The sequence below is a fragment of the Vipera ursinii genome (genome assembly GCF_947247035.1).
Source record: "Vipera ursinii genome assembly, chromosome: 1".
Classification (NCBI taxonomy): Eukaryota; Metazoa; Chordata; class Lepidosauria; order Squamata; family Viperidae; genus Vipera; species Vipera ursinii.
Genome location: NC_139512.1, coordinates 354,288,720 through 354,303,895, shown reverse-complemented (window position 1 = coordinate 354,303,895; position 15,176 = coordinate 354,288,720). Strand labels below are relative to the sequence as shown.

General features: G+C 46.1%; 1 protein-coding gene across 1 annotated transcript in view; it reads left to right on the top strand.

Annotated features, from left to right (window-relative positions):
• BCAS3 (BCAS3 microtubule associated cell migration factor) overlaps positions 1-15,176 on the top strand; it is a 467,769-nt gene that overhangs the window by 75,057 nt on the left and 377,536 nt on the right. The window contains exons 8-9 of the mRNA XM_083379706.1: positions 9,121-9,228; positions 12,057-12,133. Of these exons, the coding sequence (XP_083235832.1) occupies positions 9,121-9,228; positions 12,057-12,133 (185 nt within the window). The remainder of the gene's footprint in view (positions 1-9,120; positions 9,229-12,056; positions 12,134-15,176) is intronic.

Here is a 15,176-nt window from a genome sequence, read left to right as displayed (position 1 = left end):
CCCCCGAGCCACAGCCGAGCAAGACGCCTGCCTGCCCGCCCGGCGGCGCTCTTCCTCCTGTCCGAGGTTTTCATTGTTGGGAGCATTGGCAGCGGGGGTGGGATGGGGGGGGTGTTTGGTTTTTATTCCCCCCCCCCGTCTGCTGAGTGGTTGCAGCAGGTTTTGGTCACTTCACATGGCCCTGGGACACTGTGACCGTCATAAATATGAATCAGTTGCCAAGCATCTGAATGTAACTCACAACCTGTTGCAAAATTCCAGCTGATCGGCACTTCTTCTGGGCTCAGCAAAAGTGCCGGGATCGGCACCGAGCTCCGGTTGGATCCTGGCGCTGATCCTGGCACTTCTGCTGAACCCTGACAGCCCTGCAGCTCCAGCCGTCTCTCGCTCAGGCTTGTGCGGTGCTGCCACCGGTTCAGCTCATTCCCCTCCCCCGCTGCCACTTTTCTGGGATGGTCGCGTACCACCTGCCAGGTGCCAATGTACCACAGGTGGTACCCGTACCACTGGTTGAAAAGCCCTGGCATAAAGTAATATTCTTGAACAGGAAGCGGCCTTGGGAGTCCCCCACCCCATATCCCTCCCTTGCTGATGAGCATCGTTGATGCGGGGGAGGGGGGTCTTCGGTGTCCTCCATGATGCTTTTCTTGGCGACGTCTCTTTACCAGAGTAGATAACGTCATCAGTGCGAGAAGGGAGTGGGGTTTTGCTCTCTGTTCCTATACTCATTTGGACCGCAGAATACAAGTGAAACATTAAATGGTAGGCTTGGAAGGGTACCTTGGAGGTCTTCTAGTCCAACCCGCTGCTCGAGCAAGGAGACCCTCTCTCTTCGATGATCTCCCACCCATTACTCCTTGTCCTGCGTTCAGGTGCTTTGGAGAATAGGTCGCCCCCCCCCTCAAGTGATAGCCCCTCAAATACTGGAAGACTGGAAGTACTTGCTCAGTGCCAATGAAACATCTGCAAGAAAACCACAAAGCTCAGAGAGCACCAAGGACATTACAGCCCTCCTCCTCCTCCTCCTCCTCCTCCTCCTCCTCCTCCTCCTCCTCCTCTCCGCATCCCCCATTCTCTTCTAGCCCTGATGATGTAACCTAGGTGGGTCATGAAACGTCTAGAAGAAAACCACCAAGCAAAAAGAGCACCAAGGACACCATGGTCCTCCTCTTTCTCTTTCTCCTCCCCACTTTCCAAACCTCCCTCCCTCTAGCCCTGATGATGTTACCTAGCTGGGTCATGAAACGTCTGCAGGAAAACCACCCAGCTCAGAGAGCACCAAACATCCCACAATCCTCTTCCTCTTCCTTCTTCTCCACTCTTCAAACCCCACTCCCTTCTAGCGCTGATGATGTTACCTAGTTGGGTCATGAAACGTCTGCAGGAAAACCACCCAGCTCAGAGAGCAATGAACAAAGTGATTTACAACTGGTCCTTGCACATACTGTACAACTGTTGCAGCATCCCCATGGTCACGCGATGAATATTTGGGCGCTGGCCTCCATTTACAGTGGTTGCAGTGTCTGGGAGGGAGTGTGTGCGCTACGTGACTGCCATTTGTGACCTTCCCAGCTGCCTTCCCAACGAAGTCAACGGAGGAAGCTGGATTCATTTAACGTCCTCACGATTCCCTTTAAAAGCTGTAGCGATCTTGCCTGGCCAAAAGAAAAAAAAACCGGTCACGACATCAGGTGCAATTCACTGAACAAGTCTTTTGCTTAGCGACGAAAATCCTTGTCGTGAAGTTCAGGGCTACCTGTATTTCATTCCATTGTTGCTTTAGGGTGCTGAAAGTAATTCAGATAATGTTACTTTCCTTTTTAAAACAAAACAAAACAAAACAACAACCTTGCAAGGAAGATTAGACAGGCAGATTGGTTACGTTCACGAGACAAGAAATGGCTAATTGATTATCGGAAGCATCAGGTCATTTTTAAGGGCAGTTCCATTCTGCTATTGCCCTCTACCCCCAGCATCCTTATCTCAGGAACATAAGAATTTGGGGAAAAATAATGTTCCTACTGTTTAGCCATTTGGACTCATCATCTCCTGAGATCTACTACTACCCATCATGTATTTATATGCTTTATCTTAGCCTCCATATGTTCTGAAAAGTGCGTGTAGTCAAGGCCATGGTCTTCCCAGTTGCAATGTATGGCAGTGAAAGTTGGACCGTAAGAAAGGCCGAGCGCCAAAGAATTGAGGCCTTTGAGCTATATGGTGCTGGAGAAGACTCCTGCGAGTCCCTTGGACTGCCAGGCGATCAAACCGGTCGGTCCTAGAGGAGATCAACCCTGACTGCTCTTTAGAAGGCCAGATCCTGAAGCGGAAACTCAAATCCTTTGGCCACCTAATGAGAAGGAAGGACTCACTGGAGAAGAGCCTAATGCTGGGAAAGGTTGAGGGCAAGAGAAGAAGGGGACGACAGAGAATGAGGTGGCTGGATGGAGTCACTGAAGCAGGAGGCGTGAGCCTAAATGGACTCCAGAAGATGGTAGAGGACAGGAAGGCCTGGAGGAACACTGTCCATGGGGTCTCAATGGGCCGGACACGACTTCGCAACTAACAACAACAACATATGTTTTAAATCGCAACACCCAGCAAGTCTGGTCAATTTCGCCCAGGCCTGGGCATTTTACAGCCCATGGGCCACCTCAGCTGTCCCTGTCTGGCTGTGGTGGCATTGGGGGGGGCAATGGGATGAGAGTGGGGCATTGACATCAGACAGGGCAGGGAGTTGGCAGACCTCTACAACGCTCCCTGTTTCTCATGTGACCCCCCCTTGGGGAAATTAATGGTCCAATCCTGGTTTAGCCGATGGCCCTTCTCACCAGAGCATTGATCAGAGCATCAGGGCTAAGAGAACCTCAAAGGCAGTTTGTCAAGAGGCCACTGGACTTCCTTGTCCAGTGGCCTCTTGAAAAAGCACCTTTGGCATAGCCATGACCCGGATGAGTGAGAATTTCCATAGAGACTAAGAAGAGAAGTGAACACAAGGAACAGAATAACCGAGTGGGAAGGGACCTTGGAGGTCATCTAGTCCAACCCCCTGCTCAGGCAGGAAACCCTATCCCATTTCAGACAAATGGCTGTCCAGTCTCTTCTTAAAAACTTCCAATGATGGAGCACCCTCAATTCCAGGAGGCAGGTTGTTCCACGGGTTAATTGTTCTCACTGTCAGGAAGTTTCTCCTTAGTTCTAGGTTGCTTCTCTCCTTGGTTAGTTTCCCTCCGTTGCTTCTTGTCCTGCCTTCAGGTGCTTTGGAGAAGAGCTTGACTCCCTCTTCTTTGGGGCAGCCCCTGAGATATTGGAAGACTGCTATCATGTCACTTCCTGGTCCTTCTCTTCATTAAACTAGACATGCCCAATTCCAGCAGCCGTTCTTTATATATTTAGTCTCCAGTCCCCTGATCCTCTTTGTTGCTCTTCTCTGCACTCTTTCCAGAGTCTCAACATCTTCTTTACATCGTGGTGACCAAAACTGGATGCAGCATTCCAAGTGTGGCCTTACCAATGTCTCCGTTCTAAATTTCCATTTTCGTACTTTACTAGTTACGGTCTCACGAAGTTTGAGAGCCGCAGGTACAGTTTCTCAGCTCCGGCACCCCACGTTCCTACAAGGATACTTTGCCAAAACCTCACAAAGTGTCAAGTTGTACCAAGCCAGCTACGTGCATATACGAAGTGCAACAGCGGTGAGACTTGGGAAGAGGCCAGGGTGTCCCCGTTGGGTTGTAAACCCAACCAGCTGCTGTTACTGAAAAGTGAGGCTCAGGACTGCCCTCGACCCACAAATTGCCCTGCTCTGCTGAACCATCTACAGCCACTTCCCCCCCCCCGCCCCACAATCTGTGGACTTCATCTTCCAGAATTCCCGAGACAGAAAGGGCCATTTGTTGGGAGGGGAAGCCCACACACGGCGGGGGCCCAGAAGTCAGCGAGAGCTTTTTTTGTGTGTGTGTGATAAAATGGCTGTGTATGTGTTGCAACATGAAAGGAGCTCTACCGATAATTATATTTATCTTGTGGTTTGTAGCCAAGATAGGCCCTGAAAGTGGGCTAAAGCATTTAGAATCTATCCCAAACGTCGCACCCAGAGGATGTAGGGCAGCTGTTCCTGACACAGTCCAAAATGCACAGGGTTTTTCCCCCCCCCACTCCTTCACATCGTCCTTTAAAACGTTTCCTGCCTAAAGTGTTAGAATGTCCTTTGTGTGTGTGTGTGTGTGTGTGTGTGTGTGAGAGAGAGAGAGAGAGAGAGAGAGAGAGAGATTTTTGTCCTAAGCTAAAAGGGATCTCCCGGGGGTGGGGGTGGGGAGAAAGACACGATGTTTTGCATTTGCCCAGCAAGAGTCTGTATTAACCTTCCTACTACAGGCAGTTCTCGACTTACAACAGGTCATTTAGTGACCAAAGTTACAACGGCACTGAAAAAAAAAGCGATTTAGGACTGTTTTTCGCCCTTATGACCGTTTCAGCATCCCCACGGTCAGGCGAACACAATCCAGATGCTTGGCAACTGACTCGTGTTTCTGACGGTCGCAACCTCCCGGGGTCCCGCGATCCCAATTTTGCGACCTTCTGATAAGCAGAGTCCGTGGGGAAAAGCCGGATTCGCTTAACAACCGTGTTACTAACTGAACTGAAAACCCTCTCGACCAGCGTTTCACTCAGCAGCAGAAATTTGGGGCTCAGTTGCGGTCGTAAGTCGAGGACTACCTGTGTTTCGAATGCCTTTCTCAATTGCTTCTGACCAGAAATGACGGAGGGAGTATGTATGAGCGCAAAAGAACCGTTAAGAAGGGGAAAAATTGATTTATAGCTCTCGTGCCTTGGCAGAATGTGTGAGAACCGGGCCAACTAGATCTCCCCGAAATCTGGAAGCTGGCGCTGTAGAATTGCAGTGTTTCTGTCTTCTCTGCTTGCGGGGTAAAAGCTCGGCTGCCGATGGGGATCTTTCGCCAGCGCCAAACGCTCCAAACATCTTCAGCTACCCCATCACTTTTTATTAAGCCGTGGCCTGTGGTTGCCCATCTTTCGGTCTCGTTGGTTTGGGACTTCTTGCTTTTGATCTTGTCTAGGATTTGAAGCAGAGCTTTCTTCCGGGGGGGGGGGGAATCTTCCCTGCTTTATAGCCGCCCGTTTTTTTTTCCTTTTCCTTTTGTTTGTTTGTTTACAGGATGAATTTGCCATCCTCTTCTCTGATTGGCTGGCTGTGGGTTCCGTCGTATCGGGATTCTTGCTCTCCTCCTATCAGAATCCTTGTAGGGATGCTCCTCTGGGTATCCCATCCCGCCCTGGACCACAACTCTATGGTCAATCCTCCCCGCAGCTCCCTTGGGTGCTGTGCATGCTTATTGTACGTTTCCTGCTAGGAAAACAAATCTTGGCCTGCAATGTTTATTCATTTATTCATTTATTTTATTTAATTTGTATACCGCCCTTCTCCCAAAGGACTCAGGGCGGTGAACAGGGCAATAAATATCAAAATACCGAAATACAAAAATTAAGAACAGATTAACAGATTGTCTCTTATCTTTTTCATTTCTCCCCACCACCCCCCTTCCAAAAAAAGAATGATTTTACTACCTTGCAGCATGGATAAGCCTCCTTTCCCCCCCTCACCCGCCTGGTCCATCCCAGTATCCAGAAGACGGATGCTGTTGGATTTTAAAGTACGGCTTTGAACTTCAGCTGGGCTGTTGGAATTTTTTTTCCAGATGATCCCAAACTTTTTTTTTTTAGAAAAAAAATACGTATCAATTTCCCACCTTAAATTTACACGAATAAATAAATAGGCCCGGCGGTGGTGCTCTGGCAACATCCGCCGTTTAAATTACCGTAAAGCGTTAGGAAAAGTGGCCGATGGGGAAAGGCAGGGAGGACGAGAGGTATGGACGACACAGTTGTCAAATTGGACGGAGAATTCTGCTCTGCAGGCTTTAGAGGGGCGGTGTGTGTGTGTGGGGTGAAAAGGGTAGAAAAATCTCATTAAAATGGAGGAGGGGAAAAAGGGAATAGGAAAACGCAGTAGCCAAGCGGCAATGTTTTGCGTTTGGTTTCACCTCAAGGTGAGGGAGGAAATAAGTTTGTGAACTGAATTATTCACCCACAGATACCAGGCGAGGAAGGACGGCGCATGAGCTCTGTCGGAGTGGTACTACTGATCTCATCATCCACTCCTCCAGGCAATTGAGGCACACAAACACCCCGCGCCCACAGCACGTGGTTCGAAATGACTCGATCAGACAAATGCAGCCATTTTTCTCTTTCCCCCCGCCCCCCCCAGGCATCAAGAAAGGCAGGAAGCTGTTTGCACCCCCCCCCTTAGAGCACAACAGCAATGTTAGCACCCACGGCAGAAAACTTATTCATTCATTGATCGAGCACATTTCATTCCTGCTGTAATCAAAAAGACCTTTGAAAAACAACGAAAGGGTCCGACGTACAGCTTTCACCATGAGAATCACAACAAGACCGAACATTAAAGAGCTTCTGGTGGCTAATGACTGCTTCGAAACCAGCAGTCCTTTTTATTTAAATTTTTCTGCCAGGCCGTAAGAGTCAGGTACAGAGTTAAAGGAGAGCAGCATGCAAAAGCTAAGACTTAATGTTTGAAACGTCACGCTCACAGCTTCCTTGTTTCCTTGCAGACATTTCGTCACCCAAACTAGGTAACATCGTCAGTGCTAGCAGGTAACTAGGTAACATCACTGATGATGGTACCTAGTTTGGGTCATGGAACGTCTGCAAGAAAACAAGCCAGCTCAGAGAGCACCAAGGAGCCCACAGCCCTCCTCCTCCTCCTCCTCCTCCTCCTCTTCCTCCTCCTCCTCCTCTCCACAAACCCCACTCCCTTTTAGCACTGATGATGTTACCTAGCTGGGTTGTGAAACATCTGCAGGAAAACAAGCCAGCTCAAAGAGCACCAAGGAACCCACAGTCGTCATCGTCGTTGTCGTCGTCGTCGTCCTCCTCCTCCATGAGATGTCTGCAAGAAGCCATCAAAGTCAGAGAGCAGCAAGAACCCCACAGTTGTCTTCCTCCTCCTCCTCCTCCTCCTCCTCCTCCTCCTCCTCCTCCTCCTCCTCCTCTTCCACCTCTTCCTCCTCCTGCTCCTCTTCCTCTCTGCATCCCCCAGTCTCTTCCAGCACTGATGACGTTACCTAGTTGGGTCATGATATGTCTGCAAGAAGCCATAAAAGTCAGAGAGCAGCAAGAACCCCACAGTTGTCTTCCTCCTCCTCCTCCTCCTCCTCCTCCTCTCCACAAACCCCACTCCCTTTTAGCACTGATGATGTTACCTAGCTGGGTCGTGAAACGTCTGCAGGAAAACAAGCCAGCTCAGAGAGCACCAAGGACCCATCATGTCAACTCTGAGCTACAAATATTGTCCTTTATTGGCACATAATGCTCCCAGTAGGGAAACCTGTCAGTGGATTAGTGAAAAGATTAAAAATCCCCCATGACACGGGTAAAGTCAGCACCGCCGGAGACCAAAGGTAGAAACGGCCCACCTTTCAAACGGGACCAGGAGGAGGAAAAAGGTGTCCTTGCGAAGTGCCAGATCAAAGCTTTTTTTTCTTTCTTTCTGGCTTGCCAAACTGCACTCATCGCAATCTTTTTTTGCCCCCTTCGGCACTCTTCCCGTTGAAAGAAACCTGGCTTTTTACAAAGGAATCGCCGGGCCACCTTCTTGATATTAAAGTGATAAAAGTAGTGCGTGCTGTGCCTTGGATGTTAAAATCAGTAAGGAGTCTGTTAAAGTGCACCTGGATCCTTTTGCACTGGGGCAGGGGTTAGGCAACCTCGGCTCTTTTGTGACTCGTGGACTTCAACTCCCAGAATTCCTGAGCCGGCATGGCTCAGCATTTGAAACCTCTCCCTTTCCCCTCAGCATGGCTGGCTCAGGAATTCTGGGAGTTGAAGTCCACGAGTCACAAAAGAGCCGAGGCTGCCTAACCCCTGCACTGGAGTGACACCAGCAGCTGTGTTATCTGTCTCTTGAGCCATGAGGTCTGTTGGCAAAATTCACAACAAATGTCTCACTTAACAACAGAAATTTTGTGCTCGATTCTGGTTGTAAATTGAGGACTACAGTACCTATAATTGGTGTAACATCAACCCAAAGACTTACCTGGACCCTGTTTCTTTGATCTCCTTGGAGTCGACAAAAACCATTTTCTTAATTATCCCTTCTTGGAACTACGTTGCAAACTGGAGATAGGTGGTGTCTTGCCCCCCTTTATTGAAAGAGGAATAGAATAGAATAGAATAGAATAGAATAGAATAGAATAGAATAGAATAGAATAGAATAGAATAGAATAGAATAGAATAGAACTGGAAGGGACCTTGGAGGTCTTCTAGTCCAGCCCCCTGCTCAAGCAGGAGAACCTATACCATCTCAGACAAGTGACTGTCTAGTCTCTTCTTAAAAACCTCCAGTGATGGAGCATCCACAATTTCTGGAAGCAAGCTGTTCCCCTGGTTAATTGTCCTCACTGCTGTTAGGAAGTTTCTCCTTAATTCCAGGTTGCTTCTCTCCTTGATGAGTTTCCAACCATTGTTTCTCGTCCTTCCCTGCAGTGCTCTGGTGAATAACCTGACCCCCTCTTCTTTGTGGCAGCCCCTCAAATACTGGAATACGGCTATCATGTCTCCCCTATTTCTTCTTTTCTTTAGACTAGCCAAACCCGAGTCCCATAGCTGTTCTTTGTATGTTTTAGTCTCCAGGCCTTTGATCATCTTAGTTTCCCTTCGATTTTTTTTTCCAAACTCTCAACATCTTTTTTGTGGTATGGTGACCAAAATTGGCTGCAGTATTCCAGGTGTGGTTTTACTAGGGCTTTGTAAAGCCGTACTAGTACTTTGTGTGATCTTGATTCTATGCCTCTGTTTATACAACCCAGGATTGTATTAGCTTTTTTGGTTGCTGCTGCACACGGCTGGCTCATGGTCAAGTGATCGTCCACTAGGACTCCAAGGTCCCTCTCACAGTTGCTGTTTTTGATGTTCGATTCAAACAGAGATGATATTCTTTTACCACTCTTTCAAACCAGAGATCCTCTCTACCCACAATGTGGACTGTTGGATTTTATATTTTCTTAATTTCTCTTTCAGGACCAGCCCTCCTTACTGCTGCGTAGATCTCTATTCTTTGAGAACAGGGGAAGTAGTCAAATCCGTGCAGTTCAAAACACCTATTTACGATCTCCACTGCAACAGAAGGTAATTCCTTTTGATCTCCAAATACCTTTCGCATCCAGTGTTTTTAAAGCTGTCTCCCTTGATTCCCAGTCACTTCGTGTTATTTCAATTTCCTGGTCAAAAAACGGGGCTGGAAGTTTTGGTATTGATGAAAGAAAAGGTCCCAATTGGCTTTTTTGTTTTATGCATAAATGTATTTTTTTTGTTTTATGCATAAAAGTTCGAAAGCACGTAAAAATGCAAGTAGAAAAATAGGGACCACTATGGTGGGAAGGTAACAGCGTTCCGTGCGCCTTTGGCGTCTTGTCATGCCGGCCACATGACCACGGAGACGTCCTCGGACAAGCGCTGGCTCTTCGGCTTTGAAACGGAGATGAGCACCGGCCACTAGAGTTGGAAACGACTAGCACACATGTGCGGGGGAACCTTTACCTTTTACCTTTACCTATACTATACTATATAAGGGACGCGGTGGCTCAGTGGGTTAGGACGCTGAGCTTGTCGATCAGATGGTCGGCAGTTTGGCAGGTCGAATCCTGAGTGCCGCGTAGCAGAGTGAGCGCCTGTTACTCGTCCCAGCTCCTGCCAACCTAGCAGTTCGAAAGCACGTAAAAATGCAAGTAGGGAAATAGGGACCACTACGGTGGGAAGGTAACAGCGTTCCATGCGCCTTTGGCGTCTAGTCATGCCGGCCACATCACCACGGAGACGTCCTCGGACAAGCGCTGTCTCTTTGGCTTTGAAACGGAGATGAGCACCGGCCCCTAGAGTCGGAAACGACTAGCACGCATGTGCAGAGGAACCTTTACCTTTACCTTTATTTAAATGGAAAGGTAGAAAAAAATATCCCTCTCATCTTGGTATGCTGGCTGGGAAATTCTGGGAGTTGAAGTCCACAAATCTTAAAGTTGCCAAGTTTGGAGACCCCTGGCCTAAAGTTACAGCTAAGTTTGTAATGAGGGGTTCCTTTGAGAGAGGCACAACACCCTACAGCTCCCAGGTGCATTTTTACACACTTCTCTTCTTTGCAAAATATCTCCTTGCCCTTCTGGTGTAAAGGGTGAGGTTGGAAATGATGTGAAGAGTTTACTTTTGCGTGAGAGTTAAGAAAGATAGCTTGAGGGCAGATATTACGAAGTTAAAGAGTGAATAGCCTGATTCTGTTATAAAGACGTTTCCTCTGTTCCTGGGACACACAAAGAGAATTTTTTTCTCCCGGGGAAATTCTCTGCAGAGCAAAAGGGAGATGGATTTTAAAGTTTGTGGACATAAATGAGATGTGTATTCTGAGTGGTGCAAAGGGTTAGGGTCTCTTGTTCAGAGAACCCCCTCAAACCCAGCTCCCATCGTTTCCCCCCCCCCCCTTCTTGAGATTTTGTTTGGTACATTTTGTCGTTGTATTTCACGTCCTGGTAATTATATAAAGTGATTTCCCCACCCCCCGTCTCCTCCTCTTAATTCCATTGTATGGAAGGCAGCGGAGGTCAAAGCAAGGAAAAACACTTTTAGCAAATAAGGCCTGGCTATTAGGCCTAGCAGATTTGCAATAAAAAAAAACATCCCAGCAATATGATTATTTTTTTTGAGGATGAAACACTTTTCAGATTAATATACTGGGTGCTTTTGATGGATTTTCAATCTGAACTGCCGGGGCAAATGAGTGTTTTAAAAAAATTACATGAGGTATAATGCCCGTTTTGTTAACAAGGTACGGTCTCGGTTCCCCCCCCCACCCCCTTCATTCTCTCCAGCAATTTATTGTTGGCAATAGAATCATGGGTGCCCTAATTGTTTCCCTTGAATATGACAAACCTGTCATGTTACACATCTGAAAGTTTCACCCTGTCGAATCTGCTGTTGGCTGCAAAATCCAACTTTGCTGATCCTAGTTGTTCAAGACCACCCAGTAGGAAAAGAGGAAGGAAGGAAGGAAGGAAGGAAGGAAGGAAGGAAGGAAGGAAGGAAAGAAAGAAAGAAAGAAAGAAAGAAAGAAAGAAAGAAAGAAAGAAAGAAAGAAAGAAAGAAAGAAAAGAAAGAAAGGAAAAAAGAGAAAGAGAAGGGAAGGAAGGAAAGAAAGAAAGAAAGGGAAAAAAGAGAAAGAGAAGGGAAGGAAGGAAGGAAGGAAGAAAGAAAGAAGAGAGAGCGAATAGAGAGAAGAAAAGGGAGATAGAAGGAAAGGAGAAAAAGGAAAGAAAGAAAGAGAAAGAGAAAGCTAGAGAGATAGTTTGGTTGGTTTTCTTATATTTTTAATTTAACATTACAAGCATTTCTATCTCCTCCTTTAATTTCTGTGCCTTATAAATGCTCATTTAAAGTTACAACACAGGTCAACTGCCCTTTTATATTTTTGTATAAAACTACGTGTTCCATGTAAATACAGCAGAAGTTCCACAGGATTAAGTTGAAGCAAATTATCAGGTCCTTGGTAAATACTAGTTCTTTTTTCTTCCTGCAAACTGAAATTCTGCTTAATGACCACAGTAACTCCCTTCCTCTAAAAAAAAAAGCAATAAAACAACTCCTGTCAAGTTTAACCTTGCTTTATATTCCCCCCCCCCCAAAAAAAGCAAGTAACAGCCAACAGACATTGAAATACTTTGTGTGAAGTTAACAGTTTTTCTTAAGGCATCTTTCTCTCCTCCTTCTCCTTCTCTACACACACACACACACACACACACACACACACACACACACACAATATATATATATTGACCTGCATGGATCTCTTGGGCGAAACCATTACAAAAAGAGGGGAGAAATGGGAAGCACTTTTTTTTTTTAAAAAAAGCACATTTTGCACTTCAGGTATTCTTTATTTTGTACATATGTACCTTTGTGTGCATTTTCAGGATTCTTGTTGTCGTCTTGCAAGAGAAGATTGCTGCCTTTGACAGCTGCACTTTCACTAAAAAATTCTTCGTCACAAGTAAGTGTTCGAAACGATTTCTCATCAACTTATCATCAAAACTTATCTATTCGAACAAGCCGGCCTGGTCTGATGGCTTTGGGGTTTTAATATTGATTTTAATTAATTTATTGCATCTGGCACAATTATTTAATTTTTTTTTTAACTTTTGTATCTTGTATTTTTGATGTTTATTGCCCTGTACACCGCCCTGAGTCCTTCGGGAGAAGGGCGGTATATAAATCAAATAAATATAAATATAAATATAAACTTCCACACTATAATATTTGCTCTGCCTCCAGAATGGATCAGTTCAAGCATTGGTTTAGGATGGGAAATCAGCCATATTAGAGAGTCAGTCTAGTGGTTAAGGCATCAGGCTGGAAGCCAGGAGATGGTGAGTTCTAGTCCCACCTTAGCTATGAAAGCCAGATGGGTGACCTTGGGAGAGTAGAGAAGAGAAGAGAAGAGAGCTGGAAGGGACCTTGGAGGTCTTCTAGTCCAGCCCCCTGCTCAAGCAGGAGAACCTATACCATTTCAGACAAGTGACCGTCCAGTCTTTCCTTAAAAACCTCCAGTGATGGAGCGTCCACGATTTCTGGAGGCAAGCTGTTCCACTGGTTAATTGTCCTCACTGTCAGGAAGTTTCTCCTTAATTCCAGGTTGCTTCTCTCTTTGATCAGTCTCCAACCATTGTTTCTCGTCCTACCCTCTGGTGCTTTGGAGAATAACGTGACCCCCCCTCTTCTTTGTGGCATCCCCTCAAATAATCACGGTGACGTGATCAGACTTTGGGCGTTTGGCAACCGGCCTGTGTTTACGACGGGCGCAGTGTCTTGAGGACCTGGGGAATTGTCATTTGCAACCTTCTTAGGGAACTTCCGGCAAACAAAGTCAGTGAGGGTAGCCAGATTTGCTTAACGAATGAGTGGTTCATTTCACAACGATGACAAAAAAAGTCATAAAATGGGGTGCGACTCATTTAAGAACTGCCTGGCTTAGCTATGGAACTTTAGGGTTCAATTATGGTCATAGGTTGAGGGTGACTTGTACAGTATCATCTCAGAAAACAGGAGGACTGCGTGTTGATGTTTCTTTATTATTATTATTAATTTCTGAAAGAAATGGATATCACATTTCTAAGCAGTCTGATCTCACAATCTTCTAAGATGGAATTTGGTCTTTATTTTTTATGAGAACATTGAGGTCTGCTGTATCCAAAACGGTGGTTCTAAGGAGCCAAATATTAAAAAGAACGAAATATTCTTTGAGCACATGCCCAGAAATTGGTGCTCGGTGTCTGCACCAATTTCCCAGGATTTTTTTTTTCACCTGAGAAAAATATTTACTGAAGTTATTTTCTAGACATGGAAGCAAAATAAGTCCTTTGAAGACACTTTGGATGATCTGTCCTTCTTCCACCTACTCAGTCATCACTCTTTTGGAATTGTTGCCTAAGGAAGATGTAAACTAAGATAAAGTGTGCCTCCAGGTTTTAACCTAGAACAGTGTTTCCCAGTCTTGCTGAATAGAATAGAATAGAATAGAATAGAATAGAATAGAATAGAATAGAAAAGAATAGAAAATGGATTAGAATAGGATAGAATAGAATAGAAAATAGAATAGAAAATGGAATAGAATAGAATAGAATAAGAATTAGGAATAGAATAGAATAGAATAAAAAATGGAATAGAATAGAATAGAATAGAAAATGGAATAGAATAGAATAGAATAGAATAGAATAGAATAGAATAGAATAGAATAGAATAGAATAAGAATTAGGAATAGAATAGAATAGAATAGAACAATGAAAGAATAGAATTTTTATTGAGAATAGAATAGAATAAGGAATAGAATAGAATAGAATAGAATAGAATAGAATAGAATAGAATAGAATAGGAATAGAGCTGGAAGGGACCTTGGAGGTCTTCTAGTCCAGCCCCCTGCTCAAGCAGGAGAACCTATAGTACCATCTCAGACAAGTGGCTCTCCAGTCTCTTCTTAAAAACCTCCAGTGATGGAGCGCCCACGATTTCTGGAGGCAAGCTGTTCCCCTGGTTAATTGTCCTCACTGCTGTTAGGAAGCTTTTTTTCTTAATTCCACGTTGCTTCTCTCTTTGATCAGTTTCCAACCACTGTTTCTCCTCCACATTGCTGAGAATTCTGGGAGTCGAAGTCCACTCACCTTCCACTCACCTAGACTGAAATAACACTGCTCTAGAAGAGCAGTCATAACTACACTCTGGGTATCAAAAATCTGCCTGGAATGACTATTTTATTTCTGCTAGGAGAGACTTGCAGGCCGACCGGGAAAGTAGGCTCTCCATTTATAAACAAGACACAGGGCAGTCGTCTTTTTCACGTGCTTCTTTCGACTTCTGAAAGGAAGATAATAAGTTGCCCGGGCCCCCCAAAACGCCAACTTCCTTCAACGAAGAAGCAGCGGGGGGAAATCTGCCTTTCGCCCCCAGACGTTCGGGCTGTCACTCCTCCTAACCCTTCTTGAAAAGGGCCAGCTTGGCTGGCCTTGATGTATGTTTGTTTACTGTGACGCTCCCACTGCTAAAAGATGCTGGGATCCGAAGCTCCTGCGAGAAGGTTTTGACCTTAAAAGGAAAGCTGCAGCTAAGTATGGTCAGAATTTAAAGTGGTGGGGTGGAAGGGGGGGGCGGTGGAGGGGGGGGAAAGCACTAGAAGACATGCCTTGAATTGACTCCGTCTCTGGGTTGCAACATTTCCCTCCGCTGCTGCAGGAACCCATTTGGGATAATCTGAAAGTTACCGACAGGGGTCAGTTTTTCTCCATGGCTGGACGTGAGACGTCCTGGAAGGATCCCGTCGGCCGATTATTGCAAAGGGGCTCGATTTTTGAAGGCACTCCGGTGAATTGTCAGTACAGCCGCTCCTCGACATGTGAGCGTTTTTCACACTCAACGACCATTGCAGCCGTCCCCACGGGCGTGGGATTCATATTCGGATGCTGGACCGCCGGCTCACGTTTGTGACGGTTGCAGCGCCGTGGGGTTCACGCGGTGCTGGAGACTCAACCGTGCCTTTCACAAAA